Below are 24,716 nucleotides of genomic sequence, written 5' to 3' on the forward strand. Positions count from 1 at the left end.
CTGGAAGTTTCAGGGAAGAATCTGCTCCTTGCCTTTTCCAGCTTGTAGAGGCCACCCACATTCCTTGGGTAGTGGTCGCCTTTCAGCAATGGCATCACTCTGACCTCTGCTTCTGTCATCACATATCCAATAGCCAGCATCAAATACCAGATATTTGAGTTAGGCTATCTTGGACAATATAGCCCCTACTGAGCCATCAACTGACAGCTGTCACATGAGTGAGCCCAATAGACCAGTAGGAGAACTGCCAGCTGGTCCCAGCCCAAACTCTGACCCTCAGAAACATGAGCTAATAAATAATTGTTGTTTCCAGCTACTAAGTTTTACGGTGGTATTTTAAGTGACAATAAATGACTGATACAGAAATATTTGACACCAATAGTGCCACTGTTTTGTGCCCTTCCCTCCTTTTTCAGCCTTGAGGGTAGGTGTGATATCTGGAGCTGCAGCAGCCATCTTGCAACTTGAGGGAAAGACCAACAGAATCATGGTGTGTATGGCTTTGACATCACTGTGCTGCCAAAATAACAACAGTCCTTGTTCAGTTTTGAATTTCTTTTTATGTGAGAAAATAAACCTGTATTTATGTAATACTATAATTCCAGCTACTTGCAAACTAAATAACATCTAACTAATACATGGCAAGTTGTCAGGCCTCTGAGGCAACTAGGAAAGAGTCAGGGATAGCTAAGAATTAAGAAGGCAGAAATGATGTTTGACAGGGGAATTTCGAAACCTGGGTCCCAGTCGTGTTCGGTTTCTTCTTCTGAACCTTGACCTGCCATCAGCATAAACATCCGGAGAACCTCCTCCCAGTGGAGAGAACTTGGAAAGGACCCGAATGAGGAATGTCTGAAGGACACCTGGGTTCAGACTCACTGATGAGACTTGGAGCTCTTGTCCCTTGGCCGTGTCTTCTTGAAGAGAAGTGACTCAGGACAGTTACAAAACTCTGAGGCCCGTGTGTATTTACACTTGGACCCTTTCACTACTCTGGGCAGGAAGATTTCCAGCCTTAGGTTGTTCTCCCAAAGGAATTGTTGCTGGGACTGGGGAGTGGCTGGAAAGAAGCTGCACTTGACTCATAGCAAAGAGTCAATGGAGCACACAGGTGAAGGCCAGGTGGTTGTTTCAGCAGGAAACATCCCAAAGCAGGACCAGGGCCAGCCCAGGTTCCCTTCTGCTTCTTCCTCCTTCCTAGAAGGTTCCAATTCCATCTGTGAAGAACCCCCCTGCACTTCCTTCCAAACACACACACACTCACACACACACACACACAGAGGAAATGTGCTTTCTCTCCTTTCATCTCCAAAAGCTCTTTTCTTCTCCATCTTGTAGATAACAACAACGGTTACTCATTAATGACTGCTTACTGTAAGCCAGGCCTGTGCTAAGAGCCTCATTGGTATTAGCTAAGCAAATCCTCACAGCAAGCCTGTAGGTGGGTTTAAAATTGCTCATTTGACAGATAAGGAAATGAACATAGTGAGGTTAAGTGACTTGTCCAAGGTCACACAGGCTGTACGTAGCACAGCCAGGATTAAAATCCAGGCATTCTGATTCCAGAGTTCAGACTCTTAACCACAACCCTCTCTCACCTGCAGAGGAGGAAAGTAAGGCTCAGAGAGGTTAAGTAACCTGCCTGATGTTGCAGAGCCAAGATTTGCACTTGGGTCAGTCTGGTTCCTGTACTTGTTCTCACCCTGACACCTCTGTTTGCCTCTGAACCCTCCTGACAGCATCACCCATCACCCCCAACTGTGGAGAAATGAGCACTAGACCCAGAGTGTGGAAGTCAGATTTGAGCCTTACTTCTGCCCTTGCCTCATCCGCTGACTTTGCGCAAACCGATGTTGTTGGCTGTAAATTGAGACTTGGGTTTGCCCCTCCCACCTGAGTGGACTTTGTTGATTAAATGTGATTAGGGATGTGGAAGAATTGGATCAACTGTGGGGTTGGTGGTGCTGTTCTTGCTGTTTTTCTAACGCCCCAGCCTGGGGTAACTGTATTTCTGGACTAGCGTTTGACCTGCAGGGCCTTGTTCTGGCAGCCAGGTGAGTTTGGGGTTTCCTGCTGCTGTGGGAAATTACCACCCTCCATAAAACACTCAGGGATGCAAGAGCTTTGCAATCAGTTACTACATCAGGAAGACTCTCTCAGTGGCGCCATTCAACCCTCTTCCCCACCCAGGTGCTGGCTCAGCCAGCCGGAGGTGGGGCATTGCGAGGAAGGATAGGTGTTTCCTCTCCCACCACCCAGACAGCATCTGCAGCAGGACCAGCTGGACCTTGGATCTAACCCAAACACCCCCAGGAAAGTGCTGGTCCTCTGGGGGGATAGGACGAGAACCAGGACACCAAAGCCAGCCTGGGAAGTGGGGTGGGGGACATGGATGGACTGGGCAGCAGCCCCCTGCCCCACCCCACCTCAAAGGGTCCTCAGTCCTGCCCTGCCACTAATCAGCTGTGACACAGGGCAAGCTGCACACCCTCTCTGAGCCTTGGGTTCCTCATCTGCAGAACGGGAGACAAATTCACCCTGATCCCATAGGGAGATCAATGTGTATTTTCACCCTCACTTTTTAAATTAAGTCCTCAGTAAGCTCTAGCCACAGTCATTGTTATTATTACTCTATGACTCTGCCTGGCCTGTTTGACCCCAGCAGCACCATGGAAAACCCGCAGTTCCAGTCACCTCGGCCCTGCCACCATGACCTTGAGACCGTTCCTCTGACCTCCGTGAACCTTATTTTTGGGACGGGACTATACCCACCAAGTCTGTGGGTCAGTGGTATGAATTCAACGAGAAAATGGGTCTGGAGGGCCCGGCCCAGTGCCTGGCGCAGAGGAAGTGCCCATCAATGGTGGCCTTTATCATGAGTCCGGCTTGGATGGGACCCTGAGGGAAGCGGAGCTGGGGAACAGAGGAAGCGATTGTACAGAGGTGAGTGGGGGAGGGAGCCTCCCCGGGGGCGGGTAGTGACAGTCCTGGGCTGCCTGGGCCCGGCTGAGCCCTACTTCCACTTCATTCTCTACAGCGGCATTCATCCTCGCAGCCTGGGAACAGCGAGGGAGGGAGCCCGTCCAGGATGCCGCACCGGACACCCTCAGGATTTTCCCATGCCCTCTGTTTGCTCGCAGGTTCCCACTCGCGGGCTCATAAAACGTTTTTAACCCTCTCTTGCCCCAGGAACTGTTTTTCCGCAAACACCATGAGGGACTGGACTTTCAGATGATAAAAGTCATCCCCGAAGGCAACGGGGAGGTCTTCCTAAGCACCAGCGGGCTGGGGCTGCCACTGTGCACGTCTCTTCCCAATTCTGTGCTCAGTGGCCTCATGTGGGTCCTTTAGAATGGGCCACAGGGGAGTATTTACATCGTGGAAATCGGCAAATACTACAGCGCTGCACAGCTTATTAAACATTCACCGCACCCCTCTGTCCCCCAGCAACTTGGAAGTGAGGTTGTCGTCGGAGTTAAAGTGGGATTGGTCTTCAGCGGAGGAAACCAGGGGGCAGACCATACAGGTGTGAGAGAAGAGTTGGGGGACCTTCGCCCCCTTCCCTGCCAAACTCCTAGCAAGGTCAACTGCATTAACTTCTAGAAAGAGAACTGGAGAGTGATGGTAGTTTGGGAAGCAGAAATCTGAGACAGTTGTCCTGATGCCTGTTTGTTTGGAGAAGGATGGCAGGGGGCTGGAGTGCACAGAAAGGGAGCTGGTCTGAGGACAGGGGTCAAGCAACACCCGTGGGGTGCATGGCGGCCATGCTGGCTATCACTGGCATCACCCTCTGTTCGCCCAGCGTCCCTCCCATCAGCTTCCTTCTTCAGAACCCGGACCTCCCTCTCCCATGAGCTGTGTCTCACACCGACTGCACCCCAGGAGTGAACTGGATTGATCCATTCTGATTGCCAGTTGTACCAGTTAGCTAGAGCTACTGTGACAAAACACCACAGACCAGGTGGCTTAGACAACAGAATCGTATTTTCTCACTGTTCTGGAGCTCAAAGTCCGAGATCAAGGTGTTGGCAAGTTTGTTTTGTTTTGAGACCTCTCTCCTTGGCCTACAGATGGCCACCACGTCCTCACATGGTCATCCCTTGGAATGCGTGTTATCTGTGTCCTAATCTTCTTTTCTTATAAGGACATCAGGCGTATTGGATTAGGGCCATATGACCTCATTTTCACTTAATTACCTCTTTTAAGGCCCCATCTCCAAATATGGTCACAGTCTTCGGTACTGGGGATCAAGGACTTCAACATGTGAATTGGTGGGTGTTGCGGGAGGGTGACCACAATTTAGCTTACAGCAGCAGTAATTGGTTCAGAAATGGGCATATGGCCCAATTCAGGCCAATGGTATACGAGGGGGTGTCTGCTGGGGGTGGAGTGGGGGTCTCTGGGGAAACCCTCATCTCTCCTATGGGAGAGCACAGGGAGAGATGCTCTCTTCTTCCTTTGAAAACTGTCATGTTGGGATGTGATACCCAGGCCTGCTGGAGCCGACAGTGAGGGTGGTACCTGGAACCCTCCAGGGTTGAGTCGGTGAATCAGCCAACCCTGGAATCGGCCCAAAGTTGTCCTTTGGCTTTAAGCTGGTTTAAGTTAAGGTTTTGGTTACATCTGAAAAACACCCTAACTGCCATTTGAAGCAGAGATAGTCAGGGGTCCACCTACACCTACTCTCTCCATCTTCCTGGGCTCATGGCAGGACACATTTCATTTCTCAGCTTCCCTTGGAGTTGGGTGGGACCATGTGACCAAGTTCTCACCAATGGAACATGAATATGAACGCAGGGCACATGTGCCCTCTCCAGGCTGTAGTGGGTGTGCCTCCTTCACCCGCCCCTCCCCTCTAGCCAGAGAGGACCTGGTGTGATTGAGACCTGGCCTTGACCATGCGGATGATGTGCTAGAGCCCCAACATGGAGGGAACCTAGGTCCCTAAAAATCTGTCAATCAGTAATGGTCACCTCGGAAAGTTACAGGGGAGAGAAACAGTCTCTGTAGTCTTCACACAGCTTCTTTCTGGCTATCTTTGGTAAAGCAGTAGAGCTTTGCTTTAACTAATACATCATCTTTATTCTAAGGTGGAGAGAGTTTTGCCAGAGCAAACTTGATGGCAAATGTTTCCTGCAGAAGACTTTCTTTCTTTCCCTTTAGGGTCAGAGATGGCTTCGAGCTACCCTGGCTGCAATAGACTTCTTAATACTGCCAAGTCCCCTTTGTGGATTCCATTTGTGCAAGTAACTTTCCGATAATGTGGCTTCCTGTGGGCGGCTTGTCCAGGCAAAGGGAATGCTTTCATTGATCTGCTGATGCGTACATCCTGCTCTGCCGGATGCCTGCCTTTATCAATGTAGTTCTCACTATGTGTCAAGTTCACAGAACCCGGTTCAAGTGAATCTGCTTCTGACGTGTATCCAGACTCTACAAGGACAACGTCAGGTTCCAAAGCCTGGCCCATGAGGAGCCTTCTGGCAGAGCTAATCTCTCCTTCCTGTGTGTCCCTCTTCTATTATCTATTTCGTTTTGCTCAGACCACAGTGCTCTGTGCCACTGACTTCCTTCCCATTTCACTGGGAGCTCACAGAGGACAGGGCTGCACTCCACTACTGGTGTCTATCATGATGCCTAGTGCACAGGAGGAGCTCAGTAAGTATGGGCCCAATGAAGGCTGACTTTGGCCAAAGGACAAAGATCCCTTCCCGAGCCCCAGCCCAGGTTCACCCCAATATACAAAATAGGAATATTCTCCAAAGGTCTTGAAACAAGTTTTGATAAGTTGAATTGTGTTTTACATGCACTAGGTAAGCCCTCCCTCAAGCCCACAGGTGAAGCTATGTGTAGTCTCACTCCATACCCATAGGTTAAGCAGAGGCACTTACTCTATGGTTTCCTCAAGAGAAATGGAGAGAGAGAGACTGTGAGGGAGGGAGGGAGAGTGAGAGAGAAAGAGAGAGAGAGAGAGATCAGGGAATGGAGCAGAGGACAAGTGCCTGGAGATGGTCCAAACTTGGGTTTGAACTCTGGCTCCCAATCTTTCTAGCTGTGACTTTAAGCAAGTTACTTAGCCTCTCTGGGCCTCTCTTTCCACAGCTGACAAGTGAAGATGATCATATCAATCTGTAGGGCTGTTGTGAGGATAAATGACATAACATATGCAAAGCACATAGAGTGGGTATCCAGCAGAGGTGGGTCTTCTTCCCCAATAAAGGCAAATCATCTTTGACTGGACACTCTCCCAGGGAAGGAGGTGGCCTGAACCCACAGGCTATGTGGACGACTACCCCTCTGCAGTCTTTCTCAGAAAGCCAGACTTTTGTCCACCAGGTTTGCATAAGATGAGTTATAAAGCCTGCAAACCCCTTGACATCTGCCCCTACTGAATTTGCAGCTGCCAGTTAGACCAAAGGGGAAAAGACCTCCATGCTGCGAGCTGGGAGGCCAGAGCCATGGCAGGGAGCCGGCAGGCCTCTCTGCCACACGCTGAGATGGCCCTCCCACCCCCTGCAATTCCCGCGACCCCACGTGATCTGCCCCAGCCCCCTCCGCCCTTCAGTTCTTGCCTGCAGCCTTCCTCAGGAATACTGCAGAAGAGCCACAGGCCTCGAGTTTTTTAAATGGAAATCCCAGAAACCAAACAGTCCTGCACACGGGGCCAGGCTTTCTTTGAGAATGAAGGTAGATGGGCTTGGCTGGCTGCCACCAGGGCCTCATTCAAGCTGAGTGAGGGAAAATGGTATGTTTGAAGAGGCAAGATGAATTACTTCAAAATAGCCTGAAGATCTCAGATCAGATCACGGTAGGGTGGAGCTTTTTTTTAATGAGAAAAGGGAAAAAGAAGCCCGTAGGATATGTGTGTGTGTGTGTGTGTGTGTGTGTGTGTGTGTGTGTGTGTGTTTGATGAATGCTTTATATGTCAAGATGACTCACTGTGAGGCAGCGCTAGCAAGGTCTGAGGCCTTGCTAGGGGCCTCCCCAAATCCTGGGAGATGCTCAAGGAGCTCATGGGGCAATTATCTGAGTTTTGAGAAAATGCCTTCCTTCCTGTCAGCTCAGCCATGCTGATCCCAGCAGAAGAGAAGAAAGTGTCTCTAGGCAGTAGGGCCACCTGGTTGTGAAATCCAGCCTGCACTCTGCTGGCCAAGCCCTCTGCCAGGTGTGGGGTTGTGACCATCCGGAGGAGGGAACTCCCTTTTCTAGTCAGCATCTAAAGGTGTCCTATGGGCTGGTGAGGCCCTGCCTGTCAGACCTCCTAATTTATCCAGAACAGATTCAGAATGTTATACTGGTAATCCATTGCTGTGTAACAAATCACCCTAAAACTTAGTGGGTAAATGATTCTGTGGGTCAGGAATTCAGAAAGGGCAAGGTAAGGATGGCTCTTGTCTGCACTGTGATGCCTGGGGCCTCAGCTGGGAAGAAGCAGGTAGCTGAGGCTGGAGGATTCACCCCCAGTACGGCTTCCTTACTCACCTGTCTGGCGCCTGGGCTGGGATGGCTGCAGGACAGTCTCAGCTGGGTCTTTCTTCTGGAGGGTCTACCTGTGGCCTCTCCAGCACAGTGTTCTCAGGGTAGACGGACTTCTTACCTAGCCACACAGGGTTCCAACTGCAAGTGTCCTGCAGAACAAGACAGAAGCTGCATGGACTTTTGTGACCCAACCTTGGAAGCCTCAGAGTGGCACTTTCATTGTACCTGATTGGTCAAAGCAGTCCTGAGCCTGTCCAGATTCGAGAGACTCTGCCTCTCAATGAAAAAAGTGGCAAAGAAGTTGCAGCTATGTTTTTATAACTATCACAGTGGTCTTCTGGGCTGGGCAGACAGGAGGAAAGAGGGGCACCCCTTATACCTAGACTACCCCAGTCCCTCTGGTGGGGAACATCTATTTCCAGGCTATGGACCCTTCTCTTTTTTGCCATCTGGATCGTCTCTTGGGAAAAGAGGATCTCAAGGGAGCACTTCTGAGGATGCAAGCTCAAAGAGCTCCAGGGGCCATGCTGCTAATGTATATGTGAGGTGGCAAGTGTTAGACAATAAGGAACAGTGGGGACTGTGGTAAACTAGACGGTGCATCATCACTGCAACGACCTACAAAACATGCTGCAGATTGGATCTGGCCTCTGGGCTTCTGATTTGTAACCCTTGACATTAAATAAAAGAATCAGTAGCAGAGATGGGGCCTCAGAGATACAAAGGCCACTGGTTTTCACACTCTTTTTCTCCAAAGCAGTGGAAGCCTTTTCTCAAACATGATCTTACAGAAGCAGCATGACATGGAACATGTGATGGAAACTGGAATGGGCAGCCCAGAATCCCACATCAGCTTCCTGCTCTCTTCTTTTTTTTAAAATGAATTTATTTATTTATTTATTTGTTTATTTATTTTTGGCTGTGTTGGGTCTTCATTGTTGCGTGCCGGCTTTCTCTAGTTGCGGCGAGTGGGGACTACTCTTCGTTGCGGTGCGCGGGCTTCTCATTGCAGTGGCTTCTCTTGTTGAGGAGCATGGGCTCTAGGCGCACAGGCTTCAGTAGTTGTGGCTCGCGGGCTCTAGAGTGCAGGCTCAGTAGTTGTGGTGTATGGGCTCGGCAGCATGTGGCATCTTCCCGGACCAGGGCTCGAACCTGTGTCCCCTGCATTGGCAGGCGGATTCTTAACCACTGCGCCACCAGGGAAGTCCTCCCACTCTCTTCTTAAGGTACCGCCATGAAGCCCAGGGTTCCAAGGAACCCAGTCCGAGAACCACCCGTTTAGCATCTTCGTGCAAAAAAGGAGAAAAGTGAGGCCCAAACTGGGGAAGCGACCTGTCCAAATTCACACTGTGAGCTAATGGGAAAGCCAGGCCTTGAACCCAGGTCTTTTCTGACACGAAGACCTATGCCCTTTCCACAGGCAATACAATGAATGCCTTACATGTGCACGAAGCTTAATCGTTGACAAAGTGTTTTCACCTGTATTAGGACAACATGCTGCCTTGTGTCTGTCCCCCAACCCCTTCCCAGCCTACAGGTGACCTTGGTGAGGGCAAGTGACTCACCAGGTCAGCAGTGAAGGGCTGGGCCAGGGGAGGGAGGTGATTCCCCAGCCAAGTGGTAGAGAGGGTTAGCCATTGTCCATGTGCTGGAAGAATTAAAGCAAAAATGAACCAAGAGCCAGTGGGCAGGGACAACTCACAGACGAAAGGTGCAGCAAATAACTCTGAAGAAAGTGAGGGCTGTTCCACCACGTCATCTAAGGCGGCTGTGGAGTTGTGCTCGCCCCTGGATCCAGGAAACTTCCAGCCGCTGTCCCCGAGAGGCTTCCGGTCCAGCCACCCTGACAAGTGCATGTAAACCCTGGACACGCCATCCGTGGAGATAAGTAATAGATCGTCCATGGTCTTCCAAGGCCACCTGTTCTGTGAAGTCTGCCCTGATCCTTCCTTCCTCTCCCTGCCAAATTATTCTCTGCCTTCTAGGCAATAGACTGCAGCCATTTGTTTATATTTCTGTTTACTCTGCCTTTTCCACTAAGGCTCATTCCAGAAGGGCAGGGATTATGCTAATTATGGATTAGGTCACTGGAAGAGCATTTTAAAGGCAAAAGGCAGAAATGAGCATATGAGGAGGTGGGAGAGAAGGTCTTGGTGGAGCTCCCAGGAATCCGTCATGGGGACCAGTGCCTCTCTCTTAGGCCTGGGCGATCCAGCCCTGACCTGGCCCTCTGCCCACTGCATCTGTCCCCACATGGCCAGGGGGTGTGCCTACATAGAGCCTGTACCTGCTGGCCTAGACCAAATTCCAGGTACCCAGGACTGGGGAATCCTCTGCCCCAATGCCCAGAACATGCTTCTAGGGTCCAAGAGTCCAAGAGCACCACGGATGTAGATGTTGGCATGGCCAAGGTGTGCCCTGGAGACCTTACAGGGGGAAGGCAGGAGCTGGGGCGGGGGGGAGAGAAGGGGCATCAGGTCACAGACTCTCATTTTCACTTCCGTCCAGCCCCCCACAGATGTTAGGGGGAGGCCTGGAAGACCTAAGTCTTCCTGTGCTCTTAAAATTAATAGTTAAAAAAAAGAAGTAATATGAAATCATCATGTTAAGGTCAGATTTGAGGCTCTATGAATGTTAATTTTCTATCTGTGTATGTGAATGTTTGGTGGGGGAAGGGTAAGTTCTTAAAAGATAAAGATTTTTACTGAACTAAAAAAAAAAAGATACAGGAGGAGAAATATATGGATAAACTTTCTCTTCATTGGGAGACTGGGTGGTATATAAAGTAGAAAGAGCCGGACTTGAGGTCAGCTGGATCAGGGTTCCGATTCTAACTGGCCACCTTCCAGCTGCGTGATCTTAGACAAGCTAATCGACTTCTCTGAGCCTTCTTGTGAATCTGTAAAATGGTGGTAATAACTAGTTTATGAGATAACTTTGAACGTTAAACAAGAAAATAGACAAGGTTCTACCATATGGGAGGAACTCAGTAAATGTTCATCTCTTTTCCAGTTTTTGGAACCTTATCGTAAACACTAATATTGTTTTTCTTAAGTATGTCCCAATATTTTCGGAATGGGTAGGATGTTCAGAACCTTCCTAATGGCGCTGCCAGGCACCTACCTGGGCATGAATGAAAATGAATCAAGCCTGAGCTCATCAGTAGCCCAACTTTGTCCCCAAAAAATCAATACAGGTTTCCCCACATTATGTAATATGTGCTTTCCTGAGACGTTGGAGGTAAATCAATTTTTTCCCCAGTTCAACATGTCATCCAGTGAGCATCCGGTGTCAGCTCAGCATGGTGCTGAGGCCACAAAGGGGACACACACATACACACACACGCACAACCAACTGTGATTCTTGCTTTCAAGTTTCCTATATTTTTACCAAACCACACCATAAATGTGCCAAAGGAGCTTGCTAAATGGCATCACGTGGTAGACCCTTTTATAAAGCAAAGAACCCTTTTAACACAGGAAGAATTACTATCTAATTCACATCCTATTTACTTATATATTTGTATTTGTCAATTTGGATTTTCATGGTAAAGGCCTTTTCCAACTCCGGCATATGGTAAGCCGATAATGAATATTTGTTGACTAAGTGAACATAGTTCAAAATCAAGGTATGCCCATATTTGATAATCATATTTGTGTATGGGTAGATAACTCATAAGGACAAATAGTTTATAGCTATTTGTTCCCATAAGAATCTTGCAGGGGAGGAAAAACAGGCCTTTGTTATGCCCATTTCACAGGTGAGGCAACTGAGGCCTATAAAGAGTAACTGACTTCCTCAAGTAAGTATCTGAAAAGTCTGATGGAAGTTCAGTCCAGACTTTGCCAGCAGGGAAAGCCCCAGCAATGAAGTCAGGAAATTTTTAGCTCACTTGTCCCCTTGGCTGACTTGATCTCAGGACTCATGTCAAGAGTACATGTCTGTCCTCCCGGGCATGCAGGCTGGAGGCCCCCAAAGCTTCAGCCCTTTCTTTTTCCATATCCTGTTGCCTTCCAGGGCTAGACATTCAACTCTGAAATCTGTGCCCTATTCTCCAGTCCCCTGTCTTGGCCCAAATGCCTGTTCTCCATCCCTGTCTCTCATCTCAGGCCCTCCCTGTGGGTGACCCTCTGCCCTTGAGTACATTTGTTTGGTTGTCACTTACTAAGCCCCTCCTGTATAACAGACACTGGGCTGGGGACTGGAGACACACGGCTGAATAAGAAATGGCCTCTGCCCTCTGGAACACAGCTGAGTGGACAGTGCCATGAGAAAAAGCTAGATGGAGGACTCAACAGCACTTGGCAGGACATTTAAATTTGACTGCTGTGCAGGGGAAATCTGTGTGGGGGTTTGAAGGGTGAATAGGAGTTCATCAGCTTGGCAGTGGGAGGGGAGGGAATTCCAGTGGGAGGAAAGAGCACAGGCAAAAATGCAGAGGTATGAATTAGCAAGATCTGTTTAGGGCCCTACCAGGAGCTGGCATGGGTATGTTGCTAGCGAGGAGACAAGAAAGTTGAGACTGGAATGGGAAGTAGGGCCAGGATAGAGGGTGTTTGGATTTTATCATCTGAGGGTCCCTGCCAGGTTTTTAGGCCAGGGCCTGATGTGATCAAATTTAAATTTTAGAAAAAGTACTCTGATGGCGGTGTGGGGAATGGATTAAAGAGCTCAAGGATACATTTTGTTTTGTGCACCATTATATCTCCAGCACCTAGTAGGTGCACTGGCAGAGTAGGTGCCCTTGTATGTTGAAAGGGTGAATGAGTGATCCAGTTAGCAGCTTACTGCAGAAAGCCAGGAGAAGGTTCTGAACTAAGATCGTGAGAGTAGAGAAGAGTGGATTGACATGGGAAAGGTACAGGGTTTGTATCAGTCAGGAAAATGGAACCCAGGCCAGGAAGTTCAGTGGAAAAAAATTAAAGCGAGGAACTAGTTATGAAGGTATTGGAAGAGCAGAAACAAACATAGAGCAAAACAACACCCAGAGGTTATCAACATTGTGAAGCTGCTTCCACCCTAGGGCAGGAGGGATGAAAGTTGTGTCATTTGATCCCAGGAGCCAGAGTGCCTAGAGCAAGCTAGGGCCAGGAAGAGGGAGGCATGCCTTGGTCGGGTCCCCCAGGAAGCCAACTCGAGATGGAGATTAGCATGCAGGAGGTTTATCAGGGAGTGCCTGTGGAAGGGGAGGGAAGGAATAGGACTGGGTGGAGAGAAGAGCTGGGCTGGAGGCAATCTCAAGGAAGAACTCAGTTGACCCTAAATGGGCGGGCTGAAGCTGGGTTGCCCTTCAGAGTTGGCTCAAGTTCGGGCGAGGAGGCTGGACTCCACAATCACCTGTCATTGGATGTGGACCTCCTGGGAAGGGAGTGTGAACCTGGGGCAAGGTAGCCCTTCTCAGTTGAGGCAGTTTCCAAAACTCCCAAAAGGCGCTCCTAGCAGCCCCGGGGTGGAGGGTGGGTGGGTGTGGGTGGATAAATCCTTCATTCCTGTAGGGAGATCTGGCAGCACATGGCAACAGCTACACAGAGGGGCTGGCTAGTGGGGCCTGGGCCACAGAGGAGGTGCAGCCAGTGCCCAAAGCAGCACCCTCCCATCTCCCTCCAGGGCCTCCCTCTGGGCAAAATGGGCTGTAAGCCAGTGGGCAAGGGAGCATGAGAAATAGTCTGCAAGGGGCAGCTCCAGGAAGCTGAGGAGGGGACGGCAGGGGGTGGCTGTGAGAGCTAGCAGGTCTAGGATGGACCCAGTGACAACTGAGTGGGGGATAGGAAAAGGGTGGATTCAAGGGGAAATGACTGCCAGAGATTCTGGCCCTGGGGATGGGTGGTGGTGATGACTTTCTCTCAGAAGAGGCAGTGAGGGAGGTGCATACCTTGGAGGAAGATGCTGGTGGCCCATGCTGAGTTTGCCATCCAAGTGCTGATGCCCAGCTGGCAGCTCAATGGATCTTAAATAAAAAGCACAAAATGAACTTGAAAGAAGGAAAACCTCTGGTGGGCTCTCGCCTGGTTACAGGATTAAGTGCAGCCTTCTCAGCAGGCAGGCATTGGAGCTTTTCACATTTTCCCCAATGACACGTGCAGGCTCAGCTCCAGCCTTGCAGCCACCGTGGCCTCTTTAAGCTGACCCTACCCTTCCCCACATCCCTGCCCTCCCCCCCAACCCTCCCCCGCCCCCCCAGCAACTCGTTTACAATCCCACACATCCCCCCAGGTCAAATGCCTTCTGGTGGGAATCCTCCTTAACTCCTCTTTTCTCTGTACAAATTGTAATCTCCCCTGAGTTCCCACAAATGCTTAAGAGCTTGAATGCTTTCAGTAGCTATTTGACCACAGCAAGTAACTTAATATTTGCAGGCTTCCTCTGCGTGAAAAATGGCAAAAAATAACCCCACTGGGTGGCTGTAAAACTGCAGTGTGTGTAAAGTGCACCTTACAGACCTCAATTAATGTTAGCTATTATTACTAGTTTTCATCTTCTAATCCCTAGCGTCTAGTTTAGCAGATGCTTCATTAGTATTTGTTGAACGAATGGAGATTTGATATGGAAAAGGATTTATCCTTGGGGCTCGACCTGGTTTTAGAAAATGAAGTATTTAGCAGAAGTACAGAAGGGACTGTCTGATAACAGTTATCTATGTTGGGTGTCCAGGGACTCCAAATTGACCTGGTTCTCGAAAGAAAGAAAACCGACAGATTCTAGGTTGTTTCTTCACGGACCTTTGTGCAGGGTCTGACACACATCTCGAGCTCACCCAAATCACGTTGCACGAGTGCATGCACACGCCCTGGCAGGGTTGCCCGGGTGTAGGCAGCATCTCTGTCGGTGGCCAGAATGACTTACACTCCGCTACCCGGCCACCACGGAACCGGGCTGGCCCCGGCGTCCTAGACCCTGCTGCGCGTGTGGAGGCTGGGGGCAGGAATTCGGCGACGGCCACGTGGGCCCCTTCCGCCCTCTCCCCACATCCTTTGTTTCCCACCGGCCCCGGCTCAGGAAGCTCTTTCTGCGAGTCACCGCGAAGGGGCGGCCCGGGAGCCCGGAGGAGCTATTTCCGTGCAATCCGGGCGGGCGGCAGGCGCGGGAGGGGCGTGGAGGTGGAGGCAGCGCAGAAGGCCCAGTGTTTGCTCTTATTTCATCCAACAGAAGGTTCTATTTGTGGAAGCGAACAGACGCTGGGGATTAGAGCTGGGAGGGGGCGGGAAAAGGAAAAAAAAAGCCACATCCACTACCACGCGCAGGTCTTCCCCGGAACCACCGCGTGGGGGTGAATGAGTGATTCTGGAATTCATCACCTTCTCTCTCCTCCCTTCCTCCGACTACCGCCGGGCCTCGGCGACGCCCACGGCTCCAACCGGAGGTCCCAAGGCGCGGGGCATTGGGGGGATCCCCGGGGCAAAAGGTGTCACCCCGCGGCTGCAGCGAGCGGCGGGTGCTGAGAGCCCTGGTGCGCGCGCCCGCAGTCCATTGTGCTCGGTGTGAATGGGGAGCGCGCACCAATCAACGGTCGCTTCGCCCCCCACGGCCCCTCCCCTCCCGCCCACTTCCCCGGGACCCTGACGTCACGGGAACTTTTCCTCCGCCCCCTCCTCCGGCTTCTCGCGCTGAGCCCGCGGCCTGCGGGAGGGCGCGCGCCTCCTCCCGCGTAGACCATCCCGGGGGGCGTGTGCGCGCGCCCCAGCGGGCTCAGGACACGCCACCTGCGCCGGAGCGCGCTCAGCCCGAAGCTTCCCCAGCCGTCGGGCCACCCCCGTCGCCTCCGCCGACCCAGCTCCACCTCCCCTCCGCTCCGGTGACTGCTCGCCCAGCGGCAGGGCCTGAGTCGTCGCAGCCACCTCATTGCACAACCCGGCTTCCCAACTGTTTACACAGCCCGGCCTGTGAGTGTATGTGTATACAGCGTGAGTCACCGGGAGGCGGAGGAGGTGGAGGAAAAGAAGGAGGAGTGCACTGGCCGGGATCGGTGCGGCGCACACACTCACTCACTCACACTCAGTCACCCTCTCCGAGCGCGTCTGTCTCGCGCACAGTCACGCCGGGAGCCCGGAGCGCGTAGGATCCCGAGCGCCGCGGAAAAGTTGGTCCGGCTTTCGCTCCGACACTGCTTGCTTCGGGAAGTGCATTTGCTCCGTGGCTCCGCCGAGCCTACGGAATCCTGTTCTCGCTGCTCCGGACCTCGGAGGCCGCCGCCGCCTCTGCTTCCCCGACTGTCGGCAGCCTCTACAACAATAGCGAGGCGCCCCGAGCCGGTACCCACGGGGATCCGGGGACCCGAACCGACCTCCTTGCCCCGGACGCGCGGCCACCGTTGTCCTCGCGTGTACCGCGAGCGCCCGGGAGCGGCTCCAGCTTTGCCCCCCGTGGGGGCAGAACCAAGCTCCGTCTGCAACCTCCATCCCACGGGCTGGAGTAAGTCGCGGCGCCGGCGCCGACCCCATTGCGCCTTCCCGCGCCGATCCGAGGACGTACAAAGCCGGGGCCTCCCCGGCCGGGGACGGGATGCGGGTCGGTCCCGTGCGCTCTGCTATGAGCGGTGTCTCGCAGCCCCGCGCTCCGGCCTTGCTGCTGCCGGTCGGCCGGGGCGCCCCGGCCAAACGCCTGCTGGACGCGGACGACGCGGCGGCCGTGGCGGCCAAGTGCCCACGTCTCTCCGAGTGCTCTAGCCCCCCGGACTACCTCAGCCCCCCTGGCTCTCCCTGCAGCCCGCAGCCTCCGCCCGCCGCTCCGGGGGCTGGCGGCGGCTCCGGGAGCGCGCCGGGGCCCAGCCGCATCGCCGACTACCTGCTGCTGCCCCTGGCCGAGCGCGAGCATGTGTCCCGGGCGCTGTGCCTCCACACCGGCCGCGAGCTGCGCTGCAAGGTAGGCACTCAGGGGGCCGGGACCTGGCGGGGGTCGCTGGGTGAGGGGACGCGGTGGCAGGCAAAGGTGTTTGGGGTCTCGCCCGCCGTCGCCCGGGGGCCGAAGGTGCCATCAGGGCTTGGGCTTGGGGCAAGGCGGATAAGGGGGTTTGAGCCCGGTAAGGCAGCATTTGACCAGGGTCACCCTATTGGGGATTGAGGGGTTCGGATGGAGTGGTATAGTGGGGGCTTGGCGGTCGAGAGGAAGTGCGGTGCTCAGTTGCTTTACATCTATATTATTTCCTTAGCGCCTAGTTTATAGTGCGTGGCGTTCCACATAAGTTGTGGAATTGAAATGGATTCCAGGGCCATGCCATTCCCCTTTTCCCATTCTCCTCGCTTCCCCCGCCCCTCGTTCTGGAAGGGCGCCCTGCTGTGGGTGCCTCCTTGGAGCTTGGAGCAGCTGGCAACTCTCTTGCTGGGGCTGCGAGGCACCCGGGCTCAGCCGTGGGTGGTAAGGGGGCGGGAAGTCCGTGTGGGGCTCCGGTCTTGGGGATTCCGGCTGGAACCCGCGCTGGAACCGGAACCCTGTCCTCCCCAGAGAGTAGTCTGAGAGGGTCTTCCAGCGAGGGTGGGGGGATTTGGCCGGAATAGAAATGTTGGAAAGCCCACACCGACTAGGAACCCTCGCTTCCATTCATGTCTTGCTTTTCCGGCCCGCGATTTTCCTTTGAACGTAAGGGGCTCCATCCAGGAGGGGATACAACTCGTGGAAACAGGACCCTCCGCGCTCTCCTCCAGCGCCCATAGACGCAGAACATTCCCACAGGCCATGCACCCTTTGCGAGCTGGACACCCGGGCCTCAGACATCCCTGAGAACCCTCCGGACTGCTCGTTTTCACCCGAAAGATAGGGTCACCCCTCAGTTTAAGTCGCTCTTTGGTTTTCCGCAACTCACCTGACCCCCCGAGCCTCCCTTCCCTGGGCTCGCTGCTGCCACCTACTGTCCGACCCGAACGAAACTTCACATGTGTGATCAAGCCCAGTTTAAAGGGGGGAAAAATCTTTTCTTCGGGGTGGCTGGGGAGCAGAGCTCAGAGAGTATGAATGTGGGCTGGGGTGGGAGGAGGGGGGCAGCGGAAAGGTTTTTCGAGCTGGTGCCAGAGCAACCCAGCGTCAGAGGTGGGGTGGGTCTGGTCATTGTGCAACCCCTTCCAGTTCCTCCGAGCAGATAATAGCTGAATCCAGATGGTGACAGCCCGTGTGTCACCGTTTCCAGTTGAGTCTAGGATATGAGTAACCGGACTAAACAAAAGGCCCTTAAAGAGACCAGCCAGCTTCTTAGAGAAGATGCTACCCATGTCCTGAGTGACAGTGGGGATGGGAGTTGGTGGGGGGGGAGATAAATAAACAAATGAACCCCCCCCCCCCCCCGAGAGGATCCCGTATCCCTCCTATGGGAATTTTAACTCAAGACTGCTTATACCTGAGTCAGCCTAGGCAGGTTGCTTAGGGCTGTGTTGACAGTCTTGCTCTTGGAGTCATCTCTTCCTTCTGAGTAATGACAGAGCTGTACGGTCTCCAGCTGTATGTTCTTCCACTTGGAGGCTGCAGAGTCACCATGTCCTGTGCTCTCTCTGGTCTGCAGGAGGTCATGCATTTCCAGGGGCTGCTCCTGGAGATCCCAGGGAGACCTCTATCAGCCACTTTGCACAGCATTACCTGCCAACAAGAAAGGGCCACAGAGGGCGGGGACTTAGAAGCTTAGCTCTCTGGAGCCGGAAGGCCATACATAGAAGACTTCTTTCAAACCATCCATATGGTAGCTCTTTGGAGATTTGCTAGCCCTAGATGCTACTGCTTTTGGGTGTTAGGAGTAGCCCAGGCTGCATAAGGTGGGGTTGCAGAACTAACAGGGGATGCAGGAGGTTGGGGTAAATGAATGGAGCCTTACTTTCATCCAAAGCCCAAAGACTGAGAACTGCAGCCCAGCCCAGGATCTGGGAGGCAGCCTCTGCTTTTCTAGCCTCCTAAGTGAGTCCCCTTCTCTCTGCAGGTGTTTCCCATTAAACACTACCAGGACAGAATCCGGCCTTACATCCAGCTGCCCTCACACAGGAACATCACTGGCATTGTGGAAGTGATCCTTGGGGAAACCAAAGCCTATGTCTTCTTTGAGAGGGACTTTGGGGACATGCACTCCTACGTACGCAGCCGGAAGAGGCTGCGGGAAGAGGAGGCTGCCCGGCTCTTCAAGCAGATCGTCTCTGCCGTTGCCCACTGCCACCAGTCAGCCATCGTGCTGGGGGACCTAAAGCTTAGGAAATTTGTCTTCTCCATGGAGGAGAGGTGAGCGGCCTCCACAGCCCCTCCTGTGCCTTTTGACACCAAAACGAGGGTGCAGGTCGAGCAGTTAGGTGCAGGGTGTTGGTTCAAAACAACACCAAGGGCTCAGTTGTCCCAGAGTTAGTCTTTAGAAATCCTCTCTCCAGAGGAGCCGAGGCCAAAGTTGGTTATTCTGCACCCTTGTGGATGTGGCCTGGGGACACCTTGGTGCATCTATGGGATGTCACGTGAGGACAGGATGCCCTCCCCACTTCCACCCCAGGATCAGGTTTATTCCCCATCGTTGTCAGAAAGGTCATTTCTTCTGGGGTACAAATGTCAGTCTGCCCTTCACAGCAACCATTCCTAGAGGATGTCTTCAAATCCTTGTTTATACCGAGTGGGGTTTTTTCCTTGTTTTTTTTCCCCTGTTTATTTATTTATTTATTTATTGTACCTAGTAAGTATCACAGAGCTGGTCAGACTGTCGTATTTGCAGAAACCTATCCCTTTCCTTCACACCACACTCCTATTATGTGTCAGGCTTGGCCTCCAGTATTTTCTCCCCATTCTCCGGTGACTTTTTAGACATCTTGTTTGGATACATCTTCAGAAGATAGCCACAGTTGAATGAGAAATGGAAGCTGGCTAGAATTGGTTGCTAAATATAGATCATGGCTTACTTCATAAAGAACAAGATGAGCTCGATAAGACAATAATGTGACATTAAGATTCAGATTCAGAGTTGAGGTTTCAGTTGAGAATTCAGGAAGCCACAGGAGATAAACCTTACCTGATTTTAAGAGGTGGGCCACATCCCTTGTGGAAAGATTAAAAGCAGTACCATTGTAGAATTGCACAGGTGGGTGTGTGTTACTTTGTTGTAGGTATTCATGCAGGGCTCACGCCACCTGTGCTTTTTTTACCCTTAACTTCAGATCCTATGAAAAAGTACAGGGTTGAGTTGCCAGAAAGCATGGCTTTGTGTCTGACCTTGCAAGAGTCATTGGATCATACTGATTAGCAAAGAAAAGCAAAGTGTTGGCAGTGAAGAAGTTTCCAATTCCTGGAACACACTCCTTTGATATGGTGATGTATTTTCTGAAACACACCTTACACACCTCCTTGCTTACTGTTGAAATCTGCCATTGCACAGGCCAATGTCATGTGCGTGGAGTTTGGCAACCCCAGGGTTAAGCAATGGCAAGCTGACGCTAGTCGTGTAACCAGCACAGGTGCAGGGTTTTAGTACTACAGCAGCCAATCAGTGGCAGACAGTGTGGGTTGAGTCATATTTTCCGTTTACAGAACCAATGGGTATTTTACATAACGACGGGCGGGGGGTGGGGGGGTGGGGAGGGAGGTCAGGCTGAGGACATACTGAAGTTAGCACATGTATACTACACTCCAGGGAACAGGAAGGCAGGAAGAAGAAGAAAAAAAAACAAAAAGAAACTAGACCTTTGAGAGGAAAAGGAATTGACCCAGTAGCCTGTACCAAATGTTTGCGTCTAACTTCGCAACGAGTGACTTACTGAAACAGGGCTATTTCAGAGAAGCTGGGAGGAGCATAAGTGACCACCAGATATTGGAGACTCCCCACATGGCTCTGGGCTTTGGGGGAGCCAAGAGGCTTGAGTGGCTGGATCTGAACAAGGAGGCACCTGCAGCTTCATCAGAGAGCCTTAACTAAAGATGTTTCAAACCTTAGTTGTTACCTGAACAGATAAACCCTTACCTGAGTAAATGAGCTCAGGTGTTGATGTGCCATCCTAGGGGGTGTGTGTGTGTGTGTGTTTGTATGTGCATGTGCACACATACGTGGGCGTTTTAGGGCTCCTGCATCTTTCAAATCCACCAGCTGCTTTTCTTTGTCCTCTCTGTCCAGGCTAAGCATTCTTTGCAATTAAACATCCCAGTAAATGTAATTAACATTCCTTGTACTTTTCCCATCATGGCCATCATGGCTTGGGCTCAGGTGGACAGAATTCCCTCTGTGTGTATATATCGATGTGAGCAGGAGTGCTAACAACCTGTGCGCAGTAACAGTGACCTCGGGCTCCGTGTTCTGTAATGCCAAGCAATGGGTCCAAGTAGCCCTGGCAGTCAGTGGCATGATAAGAGATAAGATCGGCTTGGAGGATGCCCAGGCTCTCCCTGAAGCAGTAGCATAAACTGCTCTTCCCTGATAGCTTTTGGAGAAATGTCAGCATTCCCCTGAGACAGGGTCCCACTGCTGCAATGTGAACTTTGTAAATTGTGTAACCCCTATTAGGATATGTCTTATAAGCTGTAGCATAATGAATAGTATTTGGGGCTTTGCATCATACCCTCCACCCCAGGCTCTCTCTCAATACTTTGCTAATGTTTATTGCAATTTGTATTGGTTTGTGAAATCCTGAGTCCTCCTGGGTGATGCAAGGCACTGCTAACTGGATGAAGGGGTAACTAGCATTCCTTGGGCCTTTGCGATGAGTACTTGTGGGCGCTATTATTGGGAAGGCCTTGTTTTTCATAGTAGCTGATCTGGAAGTAATGGCTTGTTTCCTCTCTCCTATAGAACCCAGCTCAGACTGGAAAGTCTAGAAGATACACACATAATTAAGGGAGAAGATGATGCTTTGTCAGACAAACACGGCTGCCCAGCCTATGTGAGCCCCGAGATTCTCAACACCACAGGGACCTACTCCGGAAAGGCGGCGGACGTTTGGAGCCTCGGGGTGATGCTCTACACCCTTTTGGTGGGACGCTACCCCTTCCATGACTCAGACCCCAGTGCCCTTTTCTCCAAAATCCGACGTGGACAGTTCTGCATTCCTGACCACATTTCCCCCAAAGCCAGGTGCCTCATTCGCAGCCTCCTGAGACGGGAGCCTTCAGAAAGACTCACTGCTCCAGAGATCCTACTCCATCCCTGGTTCGAGTCTGTCTTGGAACCTGGGTACGTCGACTCAGAAATAGGAACTTCCGACCAGATTGTTCCAGAGTACCAGGAGGACAGTGACATCAGTTCCTTCTTCTGCTAATCCCCAAACCTCAGAAACCTCATAATTCTCACACATGGCATTTCCATTTCTAAAGATGGACAGGCCTTTCGGCGTCTGGCCAGCCAGACACGTGATGGCATAAAGACTGTCGCTGCTGAATTCAACATGGCGCCCTCTTTCTTATCTGTCCTGATGAGTGACTATGGAGGAGAGCAGCATACACTCTGATTGGCTGCCCTGCAGAGTTGTTTCCCTTAATGAACCTTCACCAACTGTCCCTCTGTCAGATTTGGGGGTTCCGCATCTTTTATAGGTGGCAAGGAGTATGGATATCCTACAGCATGTGATCAAGTGAAATGGACATTCTAAAGGGAGAGGAAATGAATCGCACAATGGCATTTTGGGCGATAACCATATTTTTAACAGGGTGACAAATAATTTGGGCCAATAAACCTGCCATCTTCGAACTTGTCTTTGGTAGCCAGACTTTTGCTACCCTAGCTTCTCTGATCGGAAAGCTGGTTTTTTCTGGTTTGGTTTAACACTCACCCTTTCTTCATCTTTTTGGAGCAGACTGTTTCCGGGGCATAGGAGCCTGCCTGAACCATGAACCCAGAATTTCTCCTCCATTCCCTGCCAAGACCTCATTTGCACTAATGCCTTCTTTCTGACCTTGAAATGCGCCCTCCCACCCCTTCACTATAAAAGCACTTACCAGCTAACTGTGGAAAAGTATCATAAAAGATTCAAACTCCTGGCTATTTTAGAACTCTGAGCTCAGACAGAGAGACTGGAGACTTTTAACAAGGATTTGAGCACTTGGAAGCCATTAGCTTTCTTGGTTCCCCTCAAATATGTTAGCATTTATCCTTTACTTTTTTCCCCAAGACCATCTCAGGGTGGAGCATTTTGTCTAGGAGGAGAAAGATAAGAAGGCTCTCCACTCCCTCTCCCAAGAGCAAATGTTAAACATCTTTGTGCTTCAGAGAAAGTGAATTTTGGGTAGTCTTAGATGGTTCTCAGACTAACTTCCAGAATTATACTTTAACCACCCCCATGGGTATGGTCTGCAGTTTTGCATGACAGGTGGTTAATATTTCAGATGTGGTGTGGTTTATGAATACATCTGTATCATCAGTATCTGGGATGAAATAGCAAGCCCCAAATCTTTAAACTTGAAAGGGATGTTAAAAGTCATCTGGTCCAACTTCCTTCGTTTCTCTGCCACCTCCCAGTGCAGAAATCCGCCCCCTCCCACACACAGCTTCTTTCACAGGTGGGTCTGCAACCTCTGTTTGAATGCTTCCAGAGATGGGAACTCACTACCTACAAAAGATAGAGCTTAACAAAGAAACTGCAACTTGCATTAAAAAAACAAGTACAGATGAAATATCAGTAAATGTCTCAGACAGTACTGAAATCAGGTGATTAAACGGGTAAACCAAACATACTGTATTTTGAGAAATGGCACAAAAACAGGCAGTCACTTTTAAGGGCTACGCCTAGGCAAACTACTAACATGCATTGTGAGAATACCGTGTATACCTCACGTACTGTGTACTTTGTACATATAGTGTACCTTTTATACATATGTCCGATTTTTTTGTTGTTGTTTTGGCTCTGACGCTTGTTCTGTTGTCTGTGTCTGTCTGAATAACCTGCGTGTCTAAGACCACGTGAAATGTGAATGATCATTGGCAATATTACCTTGACAGAATCATGGGACTTGGAGAAGAGGGAGGACAGAAGCCTCTGTCCCACTAACGCTCTCGTGGTTGCTTGAATGTTGTATCTGTGATACATGACCCGGCTAAGGACTCTGGGCTGGCTGGGGCTTTGAAACACTAGATCCTTCCTGTACATGTGTATATATGTGAGACGGCTGTTTCTGACTTGTAGAGAAATTTTAATAAATCTGGTTTCATAAATAGGTGCAGTGACTTTCTTTGGAGTCCAATCCGCCATTGCCTGGTGCAATTTCATGCTGAGGGTGCAAAGGTCTCTGGCATCAGGGCCTGGAATCTCGAGGAGGAGATGGAGAAGTAAACAGATGATGATTATTATGTATGACCTTTGACAGCTGGGCCCATTCACTTTTTCCATTGAAGTGGGCAAATTCATTTTGATGGGTGAAACCAATTTGGTGAATCAGGTTGGTGAGGGCTATGGGTTGAATTTAGAGTCGAGAAACATTTCAAGAGGAGCATACATAAAAAAGTCTTGAGTTGTAAGAGTCCCTCTGACTTATGGTCCTTTTTAGTTCAGGGACCCTTGAGAATTTGATGAAAATTGTGGACACTTCTCAGAAAAATGTACATGTGTATCCAACAGAATTTTGTTGTAATTTCAGAGGTCCACATACATCCCTGGAAGCATCACAGGACTTCTGTTGAGAACCAACCTCCCCCCTTACCTCCTGCATTAGACTTAATTAAAATGGCTAACTGAGGCTCTTCCTTTTTTTCCCTTTTTCCTGTAGGTGTGAAAATGGAACTAAAGGAAAGAAAACTGAAAGCAACATTATTTTGAATTGCAAAGGCAGAGAAAGAGAAAGGATTTTGATTTGATTAGGTGTATAGCTTCACTATCACATCAGAATTTGCTCTAGATGAAGTCAGTTAGCATCCAGAGTGATTTTTTAAAAAATCTTTGCATTGTAAGTGTAACAAATATATAGGAAAATGCACGTAGAAGTGTGTGGCTCTGAATTTTCACAAAACAAACTGGCCTAACCTACAGTCAGGGCAAGGAAACAAAACACTGCCAGGACCCCAGGAGCCCCCTCCTACCCGTTTCAGTCCCTACCTGACACCTCCTCCAAGGGTTACCACCATGGGACAGAATTTTAACTCTAAGTTCTAATGGTAAAAGTTAGAATGAAGATTAAGTCATCACTCTGGGCTTAAACGAAAAGGCATACAGAAATTACAGATGACACAATTGCCCTTTTCTAGGACTTAGGCTGAGATCACTCAGGAAAGAGACCTATGACACCAAAGTAAGTGCAACTCAGGCCTCGTGACCCAGGAGCTTAAGAAATGGAAAAAGCACGAAGCAACACAAAGAATGGTCAGATGCCTGAGTAGCTAA

The 24,716-nt window shown here is 50.8% G+C and overlaps 1 protein-coding gene and 1 long non-coding RNA gene across 2 annotated transcripts; one reads left to right on the plus strand and one right to left on the minus strand.

Moving 5' to 3' along the window:
- Positions 1 to 614: 614 nt before the first annotated feature.
- On the minus strand, positions 615 to 14,430 carry LOC133077319 (uncharacterized). Its single transcript, XR_009697698.1, has 4 exons — positions 14,320 to 14,430; positions 13,349 to 13,423; positions 7,480 to 7,625; positions 615 to 1,197 (listed from the first exon to the last, which is right to left on the minus strand). It is a non-coding gene; the product is annotated as an uncharacterized LOC133077319 (long non-coding RNA).
- A 679-nt stretch (positions 14,431 to 15,109) lies between these two features.
- On the plus strand, positions 15,110 to 23,558 carry TRIB1 (tribbles pseudokinase 1). The gene is made up of 3 exons (XM_061171961.1): positions 15,110 to 16,335; positions 18,371 to 18,663; positions 21,200 to 23,558. The coding sequence occupies exons 1-3, from the start codon at positions 15,976 to 15,978 to the stop codon at positions 21,663 to 21,665; spliced, it is 1,119 nt and encodes a 372-aa protein (XP_061027944.1). The 5' UTR covers positions 15,110 to 15,975; the 3' UTR covers positions 21,666 to 23,558.
- The last annotated feature ends 1,158 nt before the right edge of the window (positions 23,559 to 24,716 follow it).

This window comes from Eubalaena glacialis, chromosome 17 (genome assembly GCF_028564815.1).
Source record: "Eubalaena glacialis isolate mEubGla1 chromosome 17, mEubGla1.1.hap2.+ XY, whole genome shotgun sequence".
NCBI classification, from domain to species: domain Eukaryota; kingdom Metazoa; phylum Chordata; class Mammalia; order Artiodactyla; family Balaenidae; genus Eubalaena; species Eubalaena glacialis.